Source organism: Typha latifolia, chromosome 7 (assembly GCF_019914945.1).
Source record: "Typha latifolia isolate L0001 chromosome 7, TyphaL0001v2, whole genome shotgun sequence".
Lineage (NCBI taxonomy): Eukaryota > Viridiplantae > Streptophyta > Magnoliopsida > Poales > Typhaceae > Typha > Typha latifolia.
Genome location: NC_133092.1, coordinates 1,941,375 through 1,959,303, shown reverse-complemented (window position 1 = coordinate 1,959,303; position 17,929 = coordinate 1,941,375). Strand labels below are relative to the sequence as shown.

General features: G+C 40.4%; 3 protein-coding genes across 6 annotated transcripts; 1 reads left to right on the top strand and 2 right to left on the bottom strand.

The window, feature by feature from the left end:
* Nucleotides 1-587: 587 nt before the first annotated feature.
* On the bottom strand, nucleotides 588-2,696 carry LOC140791805 (uncharacterized). 2 transcript variants are annotated; one of them, XM_073142462.1, is made up of 3 exons: nucleotides 2,155-2,696; nucleotides 1,953-2,081; nucleotides 588-1,251 (listed from the first exon to the last, which is right to left on the bottom strand). In XM_073142462.1, exons 1-3 carry the CDS (start codon nucleotides 2,478-2,480, stop codon nucleotides 678-680), a joined length of 1,029 nt encoding a protein of 342 aa, XP_072998563.1. In that variant the 5' UTR covers nucleotides 2,481-2,696; the 3' UTR covers nucleotides 588-677. The 2 variants fall into 2 exon arrangements, with proteins under 2 accessions (XP_072998563.1, XP_072998564.1); XM_073142463.1 differs by having other exon boundaries at nucleotides 588-1,248.
* Nucleotides 2,697-3,420: 724 nt separating this feature from the next.
* LOC140792250 (uncharacterized) lies at nucleotides 3,421-6,785 on the bottom strand. Its single transcript, XM_073143123.1, has 6 exons — nucleotides 6,425-6,785; nucleotides 5,455-5,516; nucleotides 4,945-5,080; nucleotides 4,764-4,836; nucleotides 4,140-4,205; nucleotides 3,421-3,994 (listed from the first exon to the last, which is right to left on the bottom strand). Exons 1-6 carry the CDS (start codon nucleotides 6,571-6,573, stop codon nucleotides 3,779-3,781), a joined length of 702 nt encoding a protein of 233 aa, XP_072999224.1. The 5' UTR covers nucleotides 6,574-6,785; the 3' UTR covers nucleotides 3,421-3,778.
* A 2,788-nt stretch (nucleotides 6,786-9,573) lies between these two features.
* Nucleotides 9,574-12,569, top strand: LOC140792251 (subtilisin-like protease SBT2.5). 3 transcript variants are annotated; one of them, XM_073143126.1, is made up of 3 exons: nucleotides 9,574-9,739; nucleotides 9,902-10,007; nucleotides 10,114-12,569. In XM_073143126.1, exons 1-3 carry the CDS (start codon nucleotides 9,678-9,680, stop codon nucleotides 10,174-10,176), a joined length of 231 nt encoding a protein of 76 aa, XP_072999227.1. In that variant the 5' UTR covers nucleotides 9,574-9,677; the 3' UTR covers nucleotides 10,177-12,569. The 3 variants fall into 3 exon arrangements, with proteins under 3 accessions (XP_072999227.1, XP_072999225.1, XP_072999226.1); XM_073143124.1 differs by having other exon boundaries at nucleotides 9,577-9,739; nucleotides 9,857-10,007; XM_073143125.1 differs by having other exon boundaries at nucleotides 9,579-9,739; nucleotides 9,860-10,007.
* The last annotated feature ends 5,360 nt before the right edge of the window (nucleotides 12,570-17,929 follow it).

The window sequence follows — 17,929 nt, the reverse complement described above, 5'->3', positions numbered from 1 at the left end:
TTGTCTAATCTAATTTGTGAGATTCTAAATAACCACATTTTGTCGTCTCCCACGCTAGACATGATCATCGGACGGGTCGGGCCAAGCTTTTTGGGCTAACCGGACTTAAGTATTTGTTTAGGGCTCAACCCATCAATCATTCGGGCCGGGTTAGAATAGTCTAGCCCGTTACCGCCCATCGACCCGTGAGAGATCCAGCTAGCCGATCGGGCCGAATCGACCCGACCCACCAATCATTCCGTCTAACCCATATTTTAGTTATTTTTAGAATTTTTTTTACTATTAATTTATTTTTTAAAAAAATATTTATGTTTCTTTATTTAAAAATAATAAAAATAATTTTAAAAAATTTAAATGTGTGCTTAAAAAAAAATATACAGTACTAAAATTTTAGTTGATTTTTACGGAATGAGTAAATACTGTAGCAGAACGAGAGCATAATGGCGGGCCTAGTTACGAGCCAAATGGGTGGGCTTCCGGGCCGAGTCCGGTGGGCAAAGAGCTGGCCCATGTCGCTAAACCGGATCCGGGGGTGGGCATGGGTGCGCTGGACGGTTTGATCAAGTTTATCTCACTGACGCAATTCCTTATAGAAAAACTAACAGTAGAACTAAGATATGATTCTGAAACCTTAACATTACTCGCAAGACAATCTTCGCACTATGCCGGAGTCGTAGCTACCGGAAAAAACTAGACCCATCAAATGACAAATACGGCTCATACTCCTCAAACCCCATCATGTAATTATCAATATCCACCATGGATGAACTGGTACTTGCTGACGCTATTACAGCAGAGTTCAGCTCAGTGAGATCATTTGCTCCCCCTCCGTAGCTACTGTTCACATGGAACGGCGGCAAAGGGCAGTAGTTCGAATCCGACGTCGCCGGCGAGAAGAAGGCGGGCGAAAAGCTCGACGCAAGGCTACCATCCATCTCCGTTGTCCGGTCGTCTTGGCTTAGACCTTCAGTCTTCACCTGTAGGCCTTTCTTGAAGCTTAGCAGCAGTTGGTGGTCAGGACGAGTTTGGCCTTCTTTGTGATCAGATGGTATTGGTGGGTTGCTGTGGATTGGCTGCATGCTAAGTTCTTGAGGTGATTGTGTACTTGTGATTGGTCTTGGCTTTTGGAGGCAAGTGTGTGCTCCTCTGTAGCTGATGTCGAAGATTGAAGGGTCCTCGTCGGATCTCTGCACTTGTTTTGTTGCAAAACATCCCTGGGCGTTGCGATGAGTGCAACGGTAGTAGCCTCTGCTATGTTTGATGAACACAAATCAGCACCAAATTATTTGCAATCAAACTTTGTTTGTTTGTTTGTTTGTTTGTTTTTTATAAATGTTTTTTTGGGTCAGACACTTCACACTTGTTGGTGCGCATCACATTGGTGTCCACCCATTGACTAACAATTAGGAAAAAAAAGAAGAAGACTGGTCCAAGTCAATTAGATGAAATTATAAGTTATAATAACCAGAAAAAAAATATCAAGGAAGACTAAGAATTAAAAAAAAAATATAGAAGACTAGTAAAAGGGAAATTCATCTTGCTTTTATTATTATTAATATTTTACAATATATATTTATTATTTGACCCTTACTTCCGTTATCTAAAGAAAATAATCTAAGTTAAAAACAAAAAAGTGCCTTAAAATACTCTTCGGCAAAGTTATCAATTAGAATATTCAGGACAAATATAAGACAAAAAAAGCACAAAAAATTGATTGTTTTTTTATAATTTCTTCTTCTTCTTCGGTACCCGAAGCATTGAACACTCAAGTTTCTGGGTAGATGCACGCACACCATGGCAAGGATGACATCAATCTCCCCCACCTATCTACCAATTATTGGGGCAGCCGTAATTAAATGACTCAATTATAGGCACAAGAAGAAGAAGAAGAAGAAGAAGAAGAAGAAGAAGAAGAAGAAGAAGAAGTTAAATTAATCACAAATAATACTAACCTTGGAAATTTAGCTCCGAGAATGTCCTTTTGGCCATACTTCCTCCAGCTATAGCCATCGTCCGGAGTCCCTTCTATAGTTCCCTCGGATGAGACTCTCACTCTGGTACTCCATTTCGGCAAAGCCTTCCTGTGTTAGTAACAAGTATTAATAATCATCCTTAGTTATAATTAGTTGCTAATTTAGTGGTAATTAATGGTACCTCTTCCTGGACATCTCCCGGAATTTTAGCTCCTTGAATGCCCTTCCCGAATTCTCGCTTCCGGGGCTGCCGCCAGTCGACCGGGGGGAATCAGACGCCGTGCTATTCGGGCACGGCGGCTTCCGCGAGCTCTCGGAGTCAATGATTAGTTTGGCCATGGAGATGGCTTTGTTCAAAGTGGAGTGCAACTGCTGTGCTATTGATTTGGATAGTGTGGTTGGCGTATTAGACTGGTTGAGATTGGACTCGAGCTGGCTCGTCTGCTCCTCACCTTGGGTTAGCACATTGAGGAGCGCGTTCATGTCTTGGATCAACTCGTTGCCCATTTTTGAATTCAAAGTTTGACAAGAAGATATCTAGGAGTTGGTTTCAAGGCTAGCTAGTACTCCATTCCTACTCAGGAATGGAGACAAAGAGAGGTGGATGAAATTTGAGATTAAATGGGCAACGAGTTGATCAGAGAGAGAGAGAGAGAGAGAGAGAGAGAGAGAGAGAGAGAGAGAGAGAGAGAGAGAGAGAGAGAGGTGAGAGGGTTTAAACCTGAGGAAGGCCAAGGTTTGATCGTTGGGATTTAAAGCCATTGGGTGGTGATGGTACGGGAAAGCAGTTTGACTAAGAATAGGAGAAATTCTTTATTTCTTTCCTCGTCCTTAATATTGTCAGCTGTGGACTGGTCCACGGTCAAGATGGCATTTGAGTCGAAATGACTCAAAAAGAAAGAGTGAGATGAAGACTGAGAAATGGAAGCATCTCAAAGTGCTGACCATTTCCACTCTGCTTAGGGGGTAAACAAAACAAAAAGAAGAAGAATTAATATAGAAATTTTAAGGAGAGATCAGTGGAGAAGAACGGAAGAATGGACTACGATCTACGAATCTTCGAACCTACCTCCGCGTTAAAAAGTGATGTCAGTGACGGATCCGATGCTGACGACTGCTGGTGATTGGATAATTAATAAATAAAACAGGAATTCACATAGGCACCTCGTACATCGGAGGCACAAGTTTGTAAAATTAAAATTAAAATTAAAATAAAAAGTTTGCATATGGGCTTCACTATTTATAGATTCGCCACAAAACCTATTAAGTTCTCCAGGAAAAGTCATCAAGCTTGACTTGAAGCGCTTGAAGTGCAGTGAATTTGATTTAGTTGGCAATTTTTTGCCATTCATAAGCTAGTATTAGTTCCTGAATATTTCTATTGGAAACTTGGGGAGGTTACCTTCAGAAATAAATAGGAAAATTAAATTGAACTAAAACATGAGCATCGCTAAACTTGTATAAACATTTATTTATGCTGGTCCTGCAAGAGTCTGCTTAGAAATCATATGCTCACACATGGATCTGATTCAGCCCAGAAGTGTGAGTTATTTATCTTTCCTTTAGCCAATATATAAATTCCTCTTAACAAGACCATTTCATCTTGCAAGCTTTGCATAGGAGGAAGACAACAATAACACCTCAAATCCCATAACATTGCCTACAAATATTCTAAGATTCCACAGGGACGATGGCAGTATAAATTTTCAGGATTACAAAATGATGTACTGCTTGCGACCGAGTATGATCACTCGTTGAGGTATATTTTGATCAACTGTCCTACAAATTTTACAGATTCCTAAAAGTCAGAATTCTGTGATTGACTTGGAGGCGAACTCTGATATTGCGTCAACTGCTATTTTTTCGGCTTTATCCTGATTCAGCCCAGTGGACTCTTGGAACTTTTTGCCAATCTTGAAAGAGTGGTCGCCACCATCAATAACATGCAACTCATTCTGGCAATTCATCTTCTTCCGGGTGGATTCAAGCTTATCCAGAGGACACAAGCCATCTTTACTTCCCTGTAGAACCAATCCACTTACTTTTTAAGTAATTTTAGTTCTACATGTCAAGCATCACGATGACTCTGCCCATCATTATGTGGCAGGTGACAAGTACACCAAACAGGTTATAGATGAACAATTAAAGAGACTTATCCTTGATTACTTGTACAAACATCACTGGAACCTTCAGCTGCAACAAAATTTCATCCCGAACTGCTCCGTTGATGCCCTGCATCACAGTGATATTGCAAATTGAATGAATCGTAATGATATATGCCTTCATGGTTGATATAGATGAAGGCTTGCTGCCTTGCTGGCAAGGGTGATGTTAAGTTCTCATCTGTGAAATAAATTATGTCCTTACTTTTTAGACCATATATAAAGTATCATTTGATGAGAACAAGGATAACATGAGAATATGACATTAATGTGTTTTTAATCCAAATGAAATAAGGAAAGGATATAAGAAACAAAAGACATAGGAAAAGGTCACTGATGCTGCTGGTTGCAACTCATATATGAACAACTAGCAACTAAGGAATCTTATCTACATGGGTCTCAATGGAGGAAATCTCTCGCATCCTTGCTACAGTAAGAATGTGAAATCTGAATTATTATAAACTTTCATAACACCATGAATGTGAAAAGTAGCAAATTGTGGGGACACTTCCTTCCTTTGTTTATTTAATATGATAAATTAGTAGCCTCCATTTAAAAGAAGTATATATGTGGTTAATGAATCCAGAGAATTGCCAGTATGCAAAAAGATGATAAACAATAATAATACCTTCAGTGGATAACCCAAGCATATAACTGCTGAGACATTGATATCTTCTGTGGCAGCTACCATGCAGCTAACTCTGCACCATAGAAACTCTACAAGTGTTCAAACCTTACAAGCAGCTGGCTGACAGAATATCAGTGATCTAAGAGAATAAAAGGAACATATTTGTTGTTGAGTGAATCACCTTGAACCCATTGACTTCCCCATCAGAACCAAAGGGTGCCCAGGATATTTTGCAATAGAATCTTTCACAACACTCAAGTGATGATCAACTAATTTTTCTGCTTTAGGAGGAGCCCTACGTTTTCCCCCAGATATATCTGTTAAATGCAATTCAACTCAATCATGTATCTGCACTTTATTGCAAACAAGAAATGTCTGTATATAAATGGAGTAACACCCTTTTGCACACCTGTCTTTTACTTTGCCATTGGAATTAACACTTGTGAAAACAAAATCTCAAGTAAGAAGCACTTTTCAAGACAGCAATACCGATTGTAATCTAAAACACTTAAAAATTTGATACAATACACCAAATTACCTGATCTGACAGTCCCTTGTGTATGCAATGGACAAATAAAACTATAGATGGATGTAATAAACCAATAAAATTTGTGCCAACATCTATAGACTCATCAATCTTGACCTCTTATTTCAAATATCTACAGTCACTCAAATCAATTTATTCACTCACATGGATAGTCAAAGGTAACTACTTCAATGGCGCCTAATGCATCTCCTACCATCTTCTTCCATCTGAAAAGGATAAGTGGATTGTTCAGTTAAAAATAGCATTATACAGATAATAGCAAGTGTGCAAATACGAATGGCATAAACATGTAAATACAAGTACCTGCAAATCAGAAAGGAGTCCGTGTACTTCAAAGTAATAGTTTTTTTCATGTAAGAGAGTCATAAACTATATAATTGCATTCAAGAATCTTCCAAAATAAAAAGAACAGACAGTTTTGAATAAAAAAATAGGGTCAGGAAATTTTGGAGTCATTTGGTTTCATGTGTTACAACAATGAAGCATCTATAAGGTTAATGAAAACGAATTTAAATAAAAGTTATACTTTCCATATTTTCTTCTCATTAAAGAATGAGAGAATGCGTTTTAACATCCACTTAATTAAAGTGGATATCAAAATGCAGCATATGAGCACTAATTAGCTCTTGAAAAAGAAAAATCATGGACTTCATAAACTAAAAACTAGTTTTTATATTGCACTTTGCATGTATAAACACAGTCTTTACCAATACATGAATGGGCTGTTTAGCTGCAAGTATTTGAAAAAATTGCATCTACATATATTAAGTGAATATAAAAACTAGTCTTTAGTTTATTGGTTTCTCATTTTACATTACACATGCTGCATCTTAAACGCCCCCCCCCCCGCTGAATATGAGTTAAGAGTTGTTTGTCAGACTTCAGTTAGGGATATATATATATACGCTAGTATCAAATCACATTTAACTAAGATTAACTACCAGTATCTTCAAGAAAGATCGAGACCTTGTCAAATAATCCTAACTCCTCCTAATCTTTCCTGCTGGGTATAAGCTACTTAAATCAAACCAGACACAAATCTCAACAAAATTATACCAAAAAAAGAGAACGAGGTTTCACGAAACCATCCAAATATGCGAAATTTAGTGCTCACTTGAGCATCCACTCGGAGGCGGACGGAGCACCAGCGCCATGAGCGAAGACGACGAGAGGCGACTCCTTCTTCGAAGACTCCTCCGTAACCTTCTCCCCGCTTTCATTCCTACGACGACGCTTCGATGGAGGAGGAGGGTTGGGAGCCATGGGAGGAGAGCAGGAGGCCAAGAAGAGAAGAAGAAGGGAATCCACGGGAATCCCTAATTTACAAGCGCGGGAATTTTGCAACTAAGATTTAGGAGTTAGGACGGTCAACAAGCCGAAGACGAAAGAAAGAGCTAGCTTTTCCTCGCTCTTGTTCGGCTTGAACTCAACCACGAGTTTAGTTTAGTTTAGTTGACCTATTGAGCTAACTCAAGTCAAGCTCGTTCAAAACTAATAAATTTATGAAACCAAAGATCTATACTACCTATTAATTAACAATTAATTTTCAGCCATTAAATAGTAAGTATTAAGGTCAAATCATATATATATAGAATAATAATAATAATTTTAGAGGCTTATGTATTAAATAAGTAAGTCAAATTTGAATTAAATATCGAGCCAAACAAACTAGATTGACTGAGATTCATATATGCCGAAATGTTTCGGGTATTATTTTGCAAATCACCACTTGTAATCTAACCTTACTCAGTTGATATAATCTAAAGTAGGAGATGACGACTTTCAATTACGTCACAAGGATGAGGCTTTTTGCAATAATACTAAAACGTAGGTAGTGATCTACAAACACCTCAAGATTTTACCATTTGAGTTAACCATTCCCTCGCCACCTAGAATACTCCTAAGTGGGCCCTATTGGGCCTTGAGCCGGATCTGATACGACTATGTACGGGTTAAGCTGGGTCTGGTCTGGCCCAGCTCGTTGACACCGACATCATAATCACAGAAAGACTACAGTAGACTCGATAGCATAGTACTCCTTAGAATCTAAGCATGGTCCAGTTTAGCTTGTTTTTGAGTTTGAGATCAATGGAACTTATCCGCATTGATATACATGACAGCTATCTCCAATAGTAGTCTTAGAACTAGCCTTCTTTGTTTGCTTTTGTCTCATTTAACCCTGTGACTTCTACTTATTATAATTCACAAGTGTTACCGAATATAGTGTGCTGTCAAATATACGTCAGCGCATCGATCACACGAATTCAACTGTTCTTATTAAGCCCGAAAGAAAATATACGAGACCATAAAATTTGAACAATAACAGTCAAAATATAATCACACAGCTCACATACAATTCCAATCATATCACTCCTGTCTCATTTTATGTTCAAATTATTGGGCAGTGGTTGCCCACTTTATTGGTGGGCAGTACAAGTCGGCAAAAAATTTATTTCTAGAAACTTTGATGGTTCGCATAAAATCTTTTTCCATGTGCATGAAACTCATCATTGCGACTATGATTTGAAGTTCCCACGGCATGACTTGATTTGTTGACTTGAGACAACCATGCACATGCCGACATGCGATGCTCTGTTGAGTTGAAACGTTTACATGCACTGATGTACTCATGTGCGAGTATTCTCCATAATTAATTACTAATCTTCTGTGATACGAGTGGTTAGGTCTAAGTAAACAAGATTATCATACACTTATACATAGCTAATCATCATTTCCACTTGTCATAGTGCCCCAGAGAGATTAGCCCTAAATAGCCGACTAACAGAAAGCCGAAATGTTTGATTGATACCAGCAATGCATATGTACATGGGATGGGGGCCTCTTGTTCCTAAATTATCAAAAGAAGTCCAAAAATAAAAAATAAAAAGGGTAAAAAAAAAAAATCCTTATTCCATATGGCAGACCTTCTTTAATATTAGACAAGTACATCAAATCAAGTGCAATCTAGTTGTCGAACGCCGACTGGGCAAAGGCCTCAAAGGGTTGATGATTGGGAACGAATTATAGTTGTACTGCGAGGATCTCATGATCCTAGCCACGTGGGTTGGCCCCCCAAGGGAGGCCATTGTGAAGTGTGGACTTACATGGTAGATAATTAAGCGTCTTGGTAAGTTAAATTTATAACTTAATTAATGGATCAATCAATAATGTAGGTAGCTAAAATTTCTATAGATAAGTAACTTTATCGAAAAATATAAGACAAATCGTTTACTTCAAAAATAGCCAATTTAGGACTGATTTAAAAATATGTATTTTTTATTATTATTCTTAAAAAAAAGTTTTTATTTTAGGAATAATTATTTTTATGTTTACTTGTGTTATAGAATAAGAATGTAATCATTACCCTTTTGATAAGATATAAAGTGGAAAAAAAGATAAAAAAAATGTTCTGTCTTTTATGAAAATTACTAGGAATATTATTTGATTTGATATAAAGTAGATTAATGAATAAATTTTAAGGGTAAATTAGTAATTAGAATAGTGTGCGGTATAAAATATAATTTTGATGAATAATATTTATATTCTAGAATAAAATAATTATAATATTTAGATGTTATTTAGAATAAAAAAATATATTCCTAATTGAGTTTTAAAAAATTAGATTTTTTTCCCCCTTCTAAAATGCATGGTTGACCAATTTGGAATGAGTAGTCTAAGTGTGTTCACTAATGAGAACAAAGTACTTTCCCACCTGGCCAATCATCCTAATTGTTGACACGTGACAATCTGAACCCAAGAGGGACCCAAATCAGGATTCCGGACCCTTCGTCATTACGATCCGATCAGGGTCCTTGTAAGCAAAACAGATCCGGGCCCTCCACCTCTGAAATTATCCCATTTGGATCTCACACTACAAAGCGTTTTATATAAATATAGTTACCATTCTACATCCATCCAAATTCCAAAATGAGAGGGAGACAAAGATGAAAAGATTCTTAATTTTATGGGTCGAGTTTGGTGTTCTTTTTTTTTTTTTTTTTTTTTTTGAGTGATTATATGTAGTGTAGTTTGAAAAAAAATTCGTACTGCTGCAAGGGCTCGAAGAGTAGTGAAGGTGGTTGTCAGCCTCCGATTGGCTGACAAATCATAGGCAGCAGTTAAGGTAAAAAACTTTTTTTTTAAAAAAAAATCCATTATTTTGACAGCCTGAATGCAGGAAATTCCTGCAGCCTGGGCTGCAAAGGTCTGCTGCTAAGTGCTAATGTCCATGGTAATAAATATATGTATGAAGTGCCATCGCTAGCTATCCTCCTATTAGTATAAATAACAAAGTATACAAAGATCACAAACCAAGCACTTGTTATTAGAAATTGTGTCATCTGCAAATACGAGAGGGAAAACCAAAGATGGAAGTGTACTTTGTCTTCATGAACTTTGATCCTGTCTACGAGCGCCTTCAAGGAAATAGGTTCGCAATATCCAACTAAATCTACGTTTCTTTCTTATTGGCATACCGATTTCTTCTATTTCATGTTAACTAGCTCAAAGAGGTGTGTGTTATGCATTGTGTTGGCAATATATATAGTAGATCAAAGAAAGGTAAGGAGGTTCTTGATGCTTACCTGAACAGCAAGCATGACAAGTTGCTAGCAGAGCTCCTCCAACCAAACACCTACAGGAAGAGATCTTCTTTGGCCATTGTAGATGGATTCGCCGTAGAAATAACCCGAGAGCAGGTACACATGCATAGTCTTATGTACCGAGTTCAATGTTCTGTTGCAAAAAAGCTCTGTTGTTAGTTCTGATGCAAGATTCTTTTTGCTATGTTTTGTATCATCACAGGCAGCCATACTTAGATCAGCTAAGGAGGTTAGGCTGGTAGAGAAGAATCAAGAGTTTGCTTGATTCCAAGAGATGCATGTAGTCCAAAAAAAAAAAGGTAGGTAAATAAGAAAGTGATTATAATAAGAGCAGATGCTCTTATTCTGATAGGCTTTGAAACCGGAAGGCGTTGCAGTTTAGAAACTCAAGGACTTGTGTTTAGTAGTGTGACTTTCTGTGCTCTGGCATTTTGACTTGAATGTAAAACTTCCTAGTCTAAGATCTAATAAGACTGGTCAAAAGTCTCCATTTGACTTCTTAACGTATATATATATATATATTTTATTTATGAGCTCAAAGATTAAATATGAATTAGATAAAATACTAACCCTTTTTAGATATAGATATACTTAGATTTCGCTAAGTTTTTTTAGCCAAGCTGTTTAGTTTAGATTTCAAACTATGTACTTTGCCGAGCTGCTCTTTTAAGTCATAAGCTATCAATTATATTGTCGAACTGTTAAGCTAAGCCACCAAACTATTAAATAATTTTTTTTTATAATATTGTTTGAAGTTTAAATCAAATTCATGACTTTTCTGGTCATGGGGAAGACATCTACTAACCCTACTAGAGTTAGTTCGTATTGACTTATCGAGGTTTTTTTTTTTAATTAATTCCTGAGGTAACATTAGAGAAAGACTTCTTGGGTTCAACTTTCTGGCAGCAGACAGCCTACAGACCGGACTACGAAATTTGTGCAGTACATGGTTGGCTACCCAAACCTTTCTGTAAATTTGAAGGCCGCCAAACATGAAATTTCTGCAGCCGAGGCAGTAGACAGATCTCAATCCTGAGCCAAAGTTTTCCAGAAACCAACAAAAGACTAGCGTAAGGTAAAGAATCTTTTGCAATTGTTAACGAAGAATCAAACGCAGTGTTCCGTTAGCACTAAAGATTGGAATTTCTATGTGAAATATTACACTCAGTTGAAGCCCACAACACTATAGCAATATTTATTAGAAGCTACGGATAATGTTAGGACACATAGTTGGGCCTCTTCCAGGTCAACATGCATGGGTCCATTTCTAAAATGCGTAAAAGTTTTATGTCAGTAAAAACCTGGCTCAGCCCACTTGCCATGTCCGATGATTGGATGAATTTGGTCATCTGTACGACTAATTAAAACTGACATCCAGATGTCTACTACCTGGGCAAATAAGTTTTGCTATACCTCACATCTAAATAGGGTATTATTTTGAAATATCTCACACCTAATCCTATTGGCAAGAATTAATGTATCGAGCGTGTGTTGATCAATACTAAATTGAATTTCTTGGTCTCTCTGTAAGATATTGCCTTCCTGACAGTATTTAAAGGCATCTTGTTATCAAGTGGTTGAGTTTTATACGAAAGTAAAAGTTTGAATTTCTAAATTATTTTCTAGGAGATGCTCAATACTACTAGAAAAAAAATATATAGCTACTATAGTTGGGCCAAGAAATTTTTTCGATCCAAGCCCAATTAAGCTTGACTCGGTTATTACACCTACTGTTATTCGACCTTACCTCTGGATTTTGCTATTGATGACGATATTTAAAAGTAAAAAAAAAAAGAAGCTTGACTATTTAGATAATACCTTCACCAAGTACAACTTGCAAGAATATCAAAATAAAGCTAATTGACATGCTTGTTAGGATTAATAAGTAGTTAATACTAACCTCCTCTTGGAGATCAGCAGAGCCGCAGTTATCCTCACTATCCGGAATATGGCACGAATAGTCCTTATCCTCGCCGTTATCCACTCCCTATTCCTCCTCTCCCACGCCCGTTACTCCATCGAACCCCATGGTGAATCCATCTATTCGATCAAAACCCTCTCCTCGAATGAGACCAATTCGACCCTGCTCGATGCAAAGGAGAGCGATGGAGTCGAACTCATCAATCTCACGTGGGAGGAAGACACCACCGATTCGGCCGTCATCGACCAAGATCGCCACGGCGACGAAGGGCCCCCGTTGGATGAGATCCCGATCTCGCCAGGGGAGGCGATGGCATGGGTTTCGAAGGAAGAGGAGGAGGGCGAGGGAAAGGAGCAAATGGAGGAGAAGAATAAGAAGGTAGAGGATTCGGATTCGGACACGGACTCGGATGACGACTCGGACTCGGACTCGGACTCGGATGACGAGGAGGAAGAGGATGACTGTAAGAAGAAGAAGAAGAAGGAGATGGAGAAGAAGAAGGAGAAGAAGGAGAAGAAGAAGGGGAAAGGCCGTTTTGTGAAGTGGTTTTTGAATCTGGTAAACCGCTTTTGATCTTTGTTCTGGTTCCTCCGGTGGTGTGTGTATAAAAAATACCTTGTTATCGCGTCGTGTTTATCCTAATCACTATATAATTAGTATTACCGGCCGTTTGTAAACCTTAATTTGTGTAAATTATGGGTGTATTAGAGGAAATGGTGCAGCCGCCGATTCCACAACGCTTTGGCTCATAATATCATCAATTGTGGCCTTCGATCTGTCCCATAATCTTTGGTTCTCAATAAATATCATGACCTATATCTAAAATAAATAATTAAAGAAAATAAGAAACCTCTCACAGTAGTTGTTGTAACATCTGACTCAACGAATAGAGGAAAAGGAAAAAAAGGTTGGATGTGATTTTCAACACATAATAATAAAACAGAAGGGAAAAAATTTCAGAATTTTTTTCTAGTTATATAAGAAGTTTTAATCTGTATTTTGAGAATTTTTAATTACATTATAACCGTAGACAAGTAAAACTTGGAAACAGTCTTGATCAATGAATAAAAATTTTATTCACCTTTCCCTCTTCTTCTTTTTATTTTTCTAACTAAATGACAATTATTACCACCAAGAGAGAACAAAAGTACTCTAGACCTTGTTTAATTTGAGACTAAGTTTTAAACTCGATTAGTTAGTCTTATTTTTTAATTTTAATTTTTTTAAAAATAAATTTAATTAGATATGAAAAAAAATAAAAATAGATAGAGCGGATATGGCAATGCACTCCCAACAGAATAAAAATCTCGATTTTTTCCTCAAGGGCTTTAGCCTTAATGTGGAGAGCGTCTTAAGGTCTCACCGCTCGCAACTCCCATAAGAAAGGTTTATCCTCCTCAGTTTCGGTAAGAAAGCTCACACTTGCATAACATGGCTGCTGGGAGAAGGCATGTTCAATATTAATTTTGATTCACCCTGCAGGAAGGGCACCCACTTTGCAATAACATGCGTGGAAAGAGGTGAACAGTCCGATGAATGGCGGAGAAAAACTTCATTGCAAGGGCAATTGTCTTGGAAAATAGACAGAAGACGGTTACTACTAAAAAGTTAAAACAAAGTTACTGCACCACTTCCAAAGAAACCTCATGCCCGTCGCAATAATACACTTAGACGATACAGCATGCTCTCTACAGTTATTAGGCCCTTTCTTAGTCCAATCACCCTTGCACCACATAACACAAAACGTAAAAGAAAGATGAAGATGTTGTTTAAACCCTTGCACCACAGCGCACAGGGTGTGAAAATGCTCACATGATTTTTCAACCTCAATACACACCGGGCAAAAAGCATTAGTGGTTATATATTGGTACTGAAGTCCAACATAGTTGGCAAATGACTCCACATGACCTTCCACAAGAGCATCTTGATTTTAGGAGCAATCAAGAGCCTTCTTCACAAGGATTATAGTCATCCTACGATAGAATCTCACTAGGTAGGATCGGAGAGGAAATCAAACATGGAAGAGATATAAGGGCCTCAGGAGAGACCCCTGAGCAAGTCATGAGCTTTAAAGTAAGCGGGATATTGAACATCGAAGATAAATACATAAAGTATATTAGTCCACCGCAGAGCTAGGAGTGTAAATGAGCCGAGCCTACACGAGCCAGCTTCTGCTCAGGCTTAACTCGAAATTATTTTCAAGCCTAAAATTTTTGTTTAGGCTCGACTCGGCTCTATTTGAGTTGAGCCAGAAGCGAGCTCGAGCCAAACCAAGCTTTAAACGAGCTCATACAAAAAAGGCAGGGTTACTTCTTCCTCAGTTTTTCTTCCCCAAAATGGATCTACTCAACTTCCATGGCATCATCTTCTTCATATACATCTACAAAATATTAGCATTCACAATAGCCCAACGAAACCCATCACTTAATGAACTTAGAGCCATGCCACATCTGATGTCGACATGGCCGACGAGGCCTCCATCCGCACCACCTCGGGCAAACTCATAGGTGTTCACGCGCTTGCAACACACCTTGTGAAATATGGTGGTGGAATCTTGGAGGAGACCGACGGAGTAATGATGGAGGACTCTAGCGGAGTTATAGAAGATGAGTAAGCCAATGGGGTCATGAAGGATGAGGGGATTTGGGGTAGGATGAGAAACGAGAGAGAATTTGTGATTTAGAGAAGGGATTTAAGATTTAGAGAGGAGATATGAGACTTAAGCTTGGGTTGGTTATGAGTTATTGGAACGATATGCATGCACACATCACCTTGGGCTGATAAGCTCATGGATATCATGTCACAAGGTAATGTGTCCATTATATCATGTTCTCTGCGACCCATCAGAGAGAGAGAATATAAATAAGCCCATCGAGTCGAGCCTGAGTGAGTCGGCTTTAGCTCAGGCTCGGCTCAAATTTTAAATCGAGCCTCAAAATAAGCTCAGATAAGGTTGTCAAGCTCGACGAGTAGCTTGGGCTCGGCTCAATTGAAGCTTGAGTCCGGCTCGGCTCGGTCAGAGCCGATTCCGAGCCGCTAAAACTGGCTTGAAATTAAAATTGAGCCGAACCTGAGCTGGAGCCGGCTCGATAGGCTCAGTAAGGGTGCCTCCTCCACCTCCTCTTTCTTCTTCTTCTTCTTCTTCTTCTTCTTCTTCTTCTTCTTCTTTTGCAGCAGCAGTGCCGCGGCTGCTACCTCCTCCTTTGGCAGCGACAAGCCGCCGCGGTGCCGCCTCCTCCTTCTTCGACAGCGTCAAGCCGTCGCGGTACCGCTTCCTCTTCCTTTGGCAGTGGCAAGCGGCCGTGGTGCCCCGCCTCCTCCTCCTCCTCCTCCTCCTCCTTCTGCAGCAGCGGTGCCGCCTCCTCCACCTTCAATAGCGGCAAGCAGCAGCGGTGCCGCTTCCTCCTCCTTCGGCAGCGGGAAGCGATCGCAGTGCCCTGCCTCCTCCTCCTCCTCATTCTTCTTCTGCAACAACGGTGCCGCGACTGTCACCTCCTCCTCCTTCGGTAGCGGCAAGCTGTCGCGGTGCTGCCGCCTCCTCCTTCGATAGCGGCAAATCGTCGTTGTGCCGCCTCCTCCTTCTTCGGCAGCGACAAAACGCCGTAGTGCCCCGCCTCCTCCTCCTCCTCCTCCTTCTTCTTCTGCAACAGCAGTGCTGCGGCTGTCGCCACCTCCTCTTTCGATAGCGGCAAGTCGTCGCGGTGTTGACTCCTCCTCCTTTGGCAGCGGCAAAACGCCGCAGTGCCCCCTTCTCCTCCTTCTTCTTATTCTTCTTCGACAACAGCAAGCCATCGTGATGCCTCCTCCTCCTTCGGTAGCGGCAAGCAGCCGCGGTGCCCCGCTAGCCCTCCTCCTCCTCCTCCTCTTCCTCCTCCTTCTTCTTCTTTAGCTCGGCGTGGGCTCGATATCGCTTAGTCCGGCTCGATCCCGCTCAGCTTGAATGAGGCTTGATGATAGGCTCATTTTCAGGCTCGAGCTCGGGTTGAGCTCGGGCTCGGCTCGAGCTCGGGTTGAGCTCGGGCTCGGCTCGAGCTCGGGTTGAGCTCGGGCTCGGCTCGAGCTCGGGTTGAGCTCGGGCTCGGCTCGAGTTGAGCTAAGCCAAATTCTAAGGCTCGAAATTAATTTTGAGCCGAGCCTAAACCAGAGCCTGAGCCAGAGCCAGAGCCAACTCGCTCATACTCAACTCGTTTACACCCCTAAGCTTAGGGCCAGCTCAGTTTAAATTGAGCCAAGTTTAGCATGAGCTTCAGCTGAGCCAAGCTCGAGCCGCTTGTTTATTTTGATACCCCTGCACCATTACAGTAAGACTGCTAAAAAGTGTATAAAAACGTTACATCTTTTAGTCCCAGCCTTGTGAGGTTTTGAAGGATATCAGATACCACACTTATTTACCTTTCCTTGGAGGTGAAGCTTCCATTGCTGATCACAGATATTTGAGTAAACGACTTTTTTGCTCCAGTGAATAGTTACCTTAATTGAATAGGATAGCTAGCTGCATATCATCCTATAATATTTAATGCTAGGACGTAAAATAAATCAGAAACAAAGTCCAACAAGTTGCTATCACAATACCTATCGTTTGTCTTCACAGGAGAAATTACCAATTACAAGCGACTGGATTTTTGTTGTCAATGGGACCTCACGCGTTTAGATTTAGTCCATGGAATTGCTACTATTATCCTTCTCTGCTTTCTGGTTAACATTTTTCTTAAAAAATATAGAAAGATTAGTCCCTTTCTTTTAAAAAAATTGGTCTGCTTAACATCTAGTCTTTGGTTTATATGATGGCCTCCATTAACAACTTTGAATAGGCGATGGAAATTAACAGCAAATTAAGATATTGGTGTTTCTTCTTGACTTTCTGATATGACCTGCACTAGATACAAATTAATTCATCTTAGTGACCATCACCAAGAGATAATAAGGGTTCATCTTTGACAATTTAAAGAAAAATTGTATGATGATGCGTGTCAGCGTGTGCGAATCCCATAGGAAGAATAAAATAGGAGAGACTTTCTACCAAGAGCCAAGTTTCCTGACTGCAGGAATTCCCTCCAGCCAGCGTACGTGGTAGCAAGTTATTGGATTCACGTCGCTTAAAATATTCCGAATAGCAAATTAAAGACGCAAGTCCCGATACGACTATTTCTCCCACATGCCCGTTGACTTCTGCCCGTCCTGCCCGAGACTTAACTATCGCTCCCCTCTACAAATTGCCATTTCCCTTTCCGCTCTCCGTCCTAAACCGCAAAAGATGGATCGCGTCGCCGTTATCTTCTCCGTCATCCTCTCCCTCTCCGTCCTCGGCAACGCCCGCCACGACCCCGACTCCGACTTACCCGCCGTTAAAACTAGACCCGAAACCCCCGATCAGACGTTTATCATCGTCCCGATCCGAGGGCTCCCAGATGAGGCACTCGATGCCCTCCGCCGCGGCGGCATATCCCTCCGCCGCCCCGTCCACCGATTCCACCACTTCCACCATCAATCCGACTCCGGATCCGGTAACCCGTTTCCGCTACGGCTTCGCCACAAGTGCGGCCACCACATGGGGAAGCGGGTCGAGGTCCCCTACGGCGATGACATGATCGGGTTCCACGGTCCGGTCCGCGTCGGATCCGGATCGGAGGTTGATGTGCCCCAGAAGGAAGATGAGGTGGAGAAGACGTGGGTGCCGACGATACCAACGAGAGAGGAGGAGGAGATCAAGAAGGATAAGGACTCAGATTTGGATGATGAGGAAAAGAAGAAGGAGATGCATCACCATCACCGTCGCCATCGCCATCACCACGAGGAGGAGGAAGACGAGAGGGAGGAGAAAGAGCAAGGTAGCGTGACGAAGCGGTTTTGGGACTTGGTAGGCCGCTTCTGAAGCTATCGGATCCGGGTTTGATGGGGGTCTGAGAAGACCCGCGCTAGATATAGGCATATATATGTTGCCACTTCTATATTTTGTATTTTTATTGATGTATTAATTTGCTTTTGGTTATGTGCGTATGTGTTGTTGATATCAGGTGCACACTGTGTATGTAATAAAATATATTGTGATAATAAAATCAGTATGCCAGCACTTCTCTATTATACTGATGTACTTCTT

What these genes read in the sequence shown, in the direction of transcription:
- LOC140791805 (XM_073142462.1), bottom strand. Translation starts at nt 2,480, where the DNA reads ATGGGCAACGAGTTGATCCAAGACATGAACGCGCTCCTCAATGTGCTA. An exon ending in CGGGAGATGTCCAGGAAGAG is followed by an intron (nt 2,082 to 2,154) that starts GTACCATTAATT and finishes TTACTAACACAG; the next exon opens with GAAGGCTTTGCCGAAATGGA. An exon ending in CTCGGAGCTAAATTTCCAAG is followed by an intron (nt 1,252 to 1,952) that starts GTTAGTATTATT and finishes CATCAAACATAG; the next exon opens with CAGAGGCTACTACCGTTGCA.
- LOC140792250 (XM_073143123.1), bottom strand. Translation starts at nt 6,573, where the DNA reads ATGGCTCCCAACCCTCCTCCTCCATCGAAGCGTCGTCGTAGGAATGAA. An exon ending in AGTTACCTTTGACTATCCAT is followed by an intron (nt 5,081 to 5,454) that starts GTGAGTGAATAA and finishes TGCATTTAACAG; the next exon opens with ATATATCTGGGGGAAAACGT. An exon ending in TTCCAGTGATGTTTGTACAA is followed by an intron (nt 3,995 to 4,139) that starts GTAATCAAGGAT and finishes TTGGTTCTACAG; the next exon opens with GGAAGTAAAGATGGCTTGTG.
- LOC140792251 (XM_073143124.1), top strand. Translation starts at nt 9,678, where the DNA reads ATGGAAGTGTACTTTGTCTTCATGAACTTTGATCCTGTCTACGAGCGC. An exon ending in GAGCGCCTTCAAGGAAATAG is followed by an intron (nt 9,740 to 9,856) that starts GTTCGCAATATC and finishes CAATATATATAG; the next exon opens with TAGATCAAAGAAAGGTAAGG. An exon ending in TAGAAATAACCCGAGAGCAG is followed by an intron (nt 10,008 to 10,113) that starts GTACACATGCAT and finishes GTATCATCACAG; the next exon opens with GCAGCCATACTTAGATCAGC.